Consider the following 7,215-nt stretch of genomic DNA (forward strand, 5'->3'; position numbering starts at 1 on the left):
AGTCGCGCTGGTGGCCCTGTGGGGTCTGTATCGGCAATTTTTTGCCGTTCCGCCATTGTAGTGCTTCCTCGGTTGCTCCACAGTGTGGAGGCTTAGGAGATCCCAAAGCTTTTAATCACTCCAACTTGGCCTCGGCATCCTTGGTTCGTCTACCCTGGTGGTTGCCAGGGTGGGAGGTACCTATGTCTCGAGGTCCCATGTTTTCATCCTGTTGTACAGTCACTGACATGCTCAACATGGCTATTGGAAGCTGGACTTTAAGAGACCGGGGTCTGTCAGACTCGGTCATCTCAACAATGCTAAGGGCAGGCCTACTTCTCTTGGTGTAAAGGGATGGAGTGACGTCCACGGACGTACTCGGTGTCCAGGCTCCTGCTGTTTTTACAGCTTGGAGTTGATTTAAAAACAGATTTCAGCCTTGGCTGTGTTCTTTCAGTGGCTTTTTTGCGGCCCTTTCCCTAGTGGGTCCCCTTTTTGTGTGCAGGGGGTTTGTCATATATTTTCCCCTCTTGGCCCATCTCTCCCCCCATGAGTTTTGACTCTGGTGCTCTTGGTTCTTCTGGAACCTTCCTTGTGGTAACATCAGAGAGATTCTCGCTTGAAACTATCTCAGAAGTTGGCCCCTTTAGTGGCCTTTACCTCTGTTAGAGGGGTTTCTGAGTTGGCGGTCTTGTCTTGCAAGCCACCATGCTTGATCTTCCATAATGTTTAGGTGGTGGTGCACCCACAACCTTCCCTTCTTCCGAAGGTGGTTTCGGCCTTTTGCAGGAATAAGGACACAGAGGTTGCCTTTCATACTTTCGGCGTGGTACGTGCTTCGCGGGTGTACCAGCCTGCTACAGCTCCGTTTGGGAGTTCTGACTCTCTTTTGTGTCAGTGTCTGGTCCACAAAAGGGCCTGGCAGTCTCGTTGACCACCATTTCTCGATTAATCAGGTAGGCTGTCATACAGGCCTATGCTCTTAAGGGGCGGTCTCCCTTTCCGGTCACGGCACTTTCGACCAGGGCAATTGGTGCTTCCTGGGTTTTTTCCGACATCATGCGTCGGTCTCACATTTATGCGAGGCGGCGACTTGCTCGTCTGTTCATGTTTTTTCCAGAATTTACATGGTTGTTGTGAGTGCATCTTCTGATGCTTCTTTCAGCTGCTAGTTTTTGCAGGCGGCTGTTTAAAGTTGCACCTCCTCCATTAAGGAGCTCTGCTTGTTTTGGGGTGAAATTAAAAATGGTTTTACTGATGTATTTCCCACCCCTCATTTTTGACACTGCTTGGGGACGTCCCACTTGTCAAGATTTATGGAGCTGTGTCCGTCCATGGACGATAAGAGAAAATAGGATTTTTTTGTACTCACCGTAAAATCCTTTTCTCTGAGTCCATGGATGGACACATCTCCCACCCCTCCTTTTTAGGTTTGTACTGCTTGTTACAAACTGAGGCTGCATGCTGCAGTAAGGAGGGTTATGTCTGGAGGGACCGCCCCCTGGGTGGGGCTGTTCAACTCTGTTAATGTAACATGTATTTAACCATTTAACATGTTTTATGCCTAGTCCTCTCCTGTAAACGGGGAACATAACCCACTTGTCAAGATTTAAGGAGCTGTGTCCGTCCATGGACTCAGAGAAAAGGATTTTACGGTCAGTACAAAAAATCCTAATTTTCTCCTTGCACTGATGTGTGAGGAGAAAAGAAATAGCCAATCAGCGGTGTCTGTCAGAGGGACATCGGTCCCGATGAAGGAGACCAAGACTGATGCTCATCTGTGCCACCTGCCAGTGCACAACAGCGCCACCTATCAGTGCCCACAGTGCCACCTATCAGTGCCCACAGTTTAACCGACACAGTGCCACCCATCAGTGCCCACAGTGCCACCCATCAGAGCCCACAGTGCCACCTATCAGTGTCACCTACCATTGCCGCCCATCAGTGTACACTACCAGTGCTCATCAGTGTCACCTACCAGTGCCCATCAGTGCCACCTATCAGTGCCATCAGTGACCCCATTAGTGCCCCATCAGTGTCACCCATCAGTGCCCATCAGTGCCACCTTATCAGTGCCCCTCAGTGCTACCTTATCTGTGCCCATCAGTCCCAGCTTATCTGTCCCCATCAGTGCCGCCTATCAGTGCCCACCAGTGCCGCCTCATCAGCGCATATCAATGAAGAAGAAAAATGACCTGTTTTCAAATTTTTATAACAAACTATGAAACATGATTTTTTTTTTTTCAAAATGTTCCATGTTTTTTTGTTTGTTTAGCAAAAAAAAACACAGCAGTGATTAAAAAACACCAAAATAAAGCTCTATTTGCGAAAAAAATTATAAAAATTTCATTTGGGTACAGCGTTGTATGACCGCGCAATTGTCATTCAAAATGCGTCAGCGCTGAAAACTGGTCTGGGCAGGAGGGGGGTTTAAGTGCCCAGTAAGCAAGTGGTTAAGGACACTATTTAGACACACATGCAAGGTTGTTTAATCTGTATAGAATCATACACTTTGTTAATTAGGATTGCTTTGTTTCCCAAATAGTTTAATTCTAGGAAGATCACACAGTTGTACATGCATCTATTCAGGAGGACTAAAAAGTGTGTGTTGTTCATTTTCCTGAATTAATTATTATTATTAGAGGATGAATGTGTGAGCCAGGAGCAAAGACAATTGGGTTAACAATATTGTATGAAATAAATTGTCATTGTCATTGGATGTGGTCAATTTTACACCTTCAATAATAATCCTGTATTTGTAATGTTGTTAACGTTCTTGCAAAATGAGTTTCTTTATTGCACGCTTTACATCTTTGTTACGAAAACTATAAATAAGGGGGTTAACTACAGGGGTTAGAACTATATAAACAACAGACAGTGCTTTATTTAATTCAAAATCTTTGCTAGCATTAGGTCTAACATAAACTAAAGCCACAGCCCCAAAGAATATGATAACAACAGTCAGATGAGAAGCACAAGTGGAAAAAGTTTTAAATTTACCAGTTTTGGATTGAATTGTGAGTATAGTCATTATAATACGGATATATGTCCAAAGGGTCAAAGAAAAGGAAAACAAAACTATTGCAGAGGCAGTGAGAAAATTTAAAGTCTGCAGTCTGTTAGTATTGGAACATGATAATTGTAAAATAGGAGAAAGATCACAAAAGAAATGTTGAATATATCTGTCACAGAAGTTAAGATGACTAAGTAAAACAGTAGGAAACAAATTTGGAAAGATGCCTCCTAGCCAACAAGCCAAGACTAGGTAGCAACATAAAGGTCTACTCATAATAAGATTATAGAGCAATGGGTTGCAAACTGCACAATAGCGGTCATATGACATGACTGCTAGAAGAAAACATTCAGCTGACCCTAATGAAAAGAAGAAAAAAAACTGAGTGAGACAGCCATTTAATGATATGGAATTACTTTTTCCAATTAAAAGAGCTAGGAGTTTGGGAATTGTAACAGATGTATACATCATTTCAATGAAAGACAAGTTGCCAATGAAAAAATACATTGGGCTATTGAGAAGTCTGTCTGTCAGTGCAATAGTTATGATGATAATGTTTCCAGTGATAGTTAAGAGGTACATGACCAAAATAATCCCAAACAAATTCAAGTGCCAAAACTGAAATTCAGAAAGTCCACATAAAATAAAATCAGTATGATAACCAGATGTATTCATATTCATTCTGAAAAATAAAACATGGTTGACAAAATAGTTTGTTTTATTGATTTAGAGTGAAACTCTAGAAATACATAAAACTGGAAAAAGTTAAAATAAGAAAAAGGTTTTTGCATAGATCCTGGGCTGTCCTCTGCAGTATATCCAGTCCACCAATAAATGTCTCCAGTCTTTTGGGTTGAATGATGGCCAGTGTCATTTACTGAGCTCAGGCTGTCATGGACTCACCCCCTGGAGAGGCATCTCACACAGCTTAGACTTGGCTTGCATACTACCACAATGAACAGTGTTTACACGTCATTAGATTTTTGTACTTGAGGAAGGACCTCCCCCATCGACTACCAAAGAAAAAGGGTGCAGACCCAAAACATCTGTAGATTGGCCAGAAAACCCTTGGGAAAAAAAGTATATTTATGTAAAAAAAGTGGAGATCTCTCAGGAGGAAGGAAAGGTGTACTTTTGTTTGTTATCTCTAGAAAATAATAAAAAAGGAAGCTATTAAAATGGCCAATGTACAAATTGGCAACAATCTGCTAGTGTCAAAATATAGTTGTTTAGCTTTTTTTCTTCTTGATAGCATGATAAAACTTTATACTGCAAACACACATTCCCACCCTCTCTCAGTGCCTAACATGTAAGAATATCTGATATTAAAATGTCTAAATAGTCAAACTTTTTTTACTTCTGTATAGACTAGGGAAGGGTTTAAACCACTGTCAAGTTAGTGTGTGTGTGCGTGTGTACCATTGGGACCCACAGAAAGATAAAGGAAATCTCCCAAAGTGAGATATGTACTTTATAGAAAAACACAGTATATCACAGGTGCACAGGTGGTGGCAGGTGCAGTGCTGTTGAAATATTCAGAGTCACCTATAGAACCTGTCACTGAACTATATACTTTATAGAAAAACACAGTATATCACAGGTGCAGTGCTGTTGAAATATTTCCCTATCGTAAGTGAAGCACAGTCAGTGACAGGGAGCCAGATAGCATTAGATGATGCAGATATCAAAAAAAATAAAGTGTGTTTCTTGAGATTTCTGGAGCCAGCAGAGTACACCTAACACTGTCCCTGGACGCCAAATGCAGTCTTTCCCTATCGTAAGTGAAGCACAGTGACAGCGAGTCAGAAAGCATTAGATGATGTAGATATCAAAAAAATAAAGTTTGTTTCTTGAGATTTCTGGAGCACAGAACACCTAACACTGTCCCTGAACGCCAAATGCAGCAGCCTTTCCCTATCTAGAGTGAAGCAGAGTGACGATCTGTGCTGTGTGCCTCTATCTAATATAGAGGCACGTCACATGATAGGTCACATGCTACACTGGCCAATCACAGCCATGCCATAAGCAGGCATGGCTGTGATCAGTTCCCAGTCACAGTTGTAAAACGAATGGCGATTGGCTGTCATGCAGCGCGCCAAAACATACCCGAACTCCGAACCCGAACCCGGACTTTTTCCAATTATTCGGGTTCAGGTCCAGGTTCGGGAAAAACCCAAAGTCCGTACCAAACCCGAACTTTACAGTTCGGGTTCGCTCAACCCTACTCAATACCAAAAGCAGGAACCAAGGCCTAGTTGGCCAATGGGAAATTACTATGTTGAATGCCATTGTCGTCAACAAGAGACCCAAACAGACTGTATATGGATCGGACTGGAGGAAAAGTATATGCTGTGTCAAATATTTCCCGATCTGTCATAGCACCTTCAACTCGAACTTGCTGACCCAGGTTTCTTGGAAAAAGACTCTCTAGGTAGTAAAAGTAAGGAGATGCTACCAGATCTAACTGTAGAATCCAGCCCAGAGATTAAATCTACTTGAAGGAACTTGGATGTAGGTACCACTTGTTGCCCAACTGAGTCCCCAAATATGGTCTCTTCCCTAAAGTTCTGAATGTCGATGTGCTAAAAATGTAGAGAGATTCCTCTCCACACAGGCCACAATCATCTCTACCTCTTTCAGTAGACTGACCCTGCAGGTTCCGACCTGCCTCCTGATGTAGAACACCACTGTGATGTTGTTCAGCCTCGTCGGGGACTAAAGAGTCTACTGTCGTGTCAGGTGATGAAAGACACAGGGAGCATACAAAGGCTGGCCAGAAAATCTGAATGTCCAAAACAACTTCCCAACAGGGAAGTTCCAATGGCAATAGCTCTGCAGCACAGAAGATTTACTACTGTGCCAGCACCCAAGGTTTTATCTGTTTGGGAGACATGAATGGTATATATATATATATATATATATATATATATATATATATATATATATATATATATATATATATATATATATACTGTGATTAAATTGTTAGTCTAGTTGAAAAAAGGCACAAGTCCATCTAGTTCAACCAATAAAAGGGAAAAAAACATATACAATCATATATACACAATCCTATACCCACAGTTGATCCAGAGGAAGGAAAAAAAAACAACAGAAAAAGCATGAAGTAATTCGCTCTGGCAGGGGGAAAAAATCCTTCCTGATCCCCAATAGGCAATTGATAATTCCCTGGATCAACTTTAGCTATAAATGTTAACATCCAGTTATATTATGTGCATTTAGTAAAGAATCCAAGCCTTTTTTAATGCAATCAACTGAGCCAGACAGAATCAGAAGTCTATTCCACATTTTCACAGCTTTTACTGTGAAGAAAAAATTCCATATTTGTAGATTAAATCTCTTTTCCTCCAGGTATAAAGAATACCCCCTTGTCCTCTGTGATGACCTATGCCAGTTCATTACTGCTCTATAGTAAACATACTGCTACAGGGCGGTCGTTCTGTGCAGAATCACATATATACACATGATTCTGCACTTCCGCCTAGGCAGTGCGTGTGCAGCCGGTGGGCTGCTTCTGCTGTGATTACTCAGGCATTTATTTTTTATTTATTTTTTAAAATGAACTTATACTTTAAACGTCATTTGCCACATGTTGCCCAAATAAACAGTCCATTGAGGTTGGCTTGTAAGTTGGAGACGACCTGTAAGGATGTTATTCTGTAAGGATGTCATCTGCAAAGACTAAAATTGTATTTTTAATCCAAGACCCTATATAATTAATTTATTATTATATAAAAAAAATTAGGCTCCCAACACTGAACCTTGGGACATACCACTAGCAACCCTAGACCATTCAGAGTACGTATGAATTATTAACCTCTAATCTCTGAATATGGTCTTTTGTTATACTTACCTCCACTGTGCAGCTCGTTTTGCACACAGTGGCCCCGATCCTGGTCTTCTGGGGTCCCCCGGCATAGGATGCATGAAGGTAAAAACACGAACCTTTACAACCCCTTTAACCACTTCCGCCCTGGAAGATTTTACCCCCTTCCTGACCAGAGCACTTTTTACAATTTGTCACTTTAAATGACAATTGCGCGGTCATGCAATGCTGTATCCAAACAAAATGTGCGTCCTTTTTTTCCCATAAATAGAGCTTTCTTTTGGTGGTATTTGATCACCTCTGCAGTCTTTATTTTTTGCTCTTTAAACAAAAAAAGTGAACATTTTGAAAAAAAATATATTGTTTACTTTTTGCTATA

The 7,215-nt window shown here is 41.4% G+C and overlaps 1 protein-coding gene across 1 annotated transcript; it reads right to left on the reverse strand.

The window, feature by feature from the left end:
- Window positions 1-2,708: 2,708 nt before the first annotated feature.
- LOC120944237 (olfactory receptor 6M1-like) lies at window positions 2,709-3,574 on the reverse strand. The gene has a single exon (XM_040358254.1). It carries the CDS (start codon window positions 3,572-3,574, stop codon window positions 2,747-2,749), a length of 828 nt encoding a protein of 275 aa, XP_040214188.1. The 3' UTR covers window positions 2,709-2,746.
- Window positions 3,575-7,215: the final 3,641 nt, after the last annotated feature.

This window comes from Rana temporaria, chromosome 1, assembly GCF_905171775.1.
Source record: "Rana temporaria chromosome 1, aRanTem1.1, whole genome shotgun sequence".
Lineage (NCBI taxonomy): Eukaryota > Metazoa > Chordata > Amphibia > Anura > Ranidae > Rana > Rana temporaria.

Coding starts and splice junctions, on each gene's coding strand:
- LOC120944237 (XM_040358254.1), bottom strand. CDS start 3,574: ATGTACCTCTTAACTATCACTGGAAACATTATCATCATAACTATTGCA.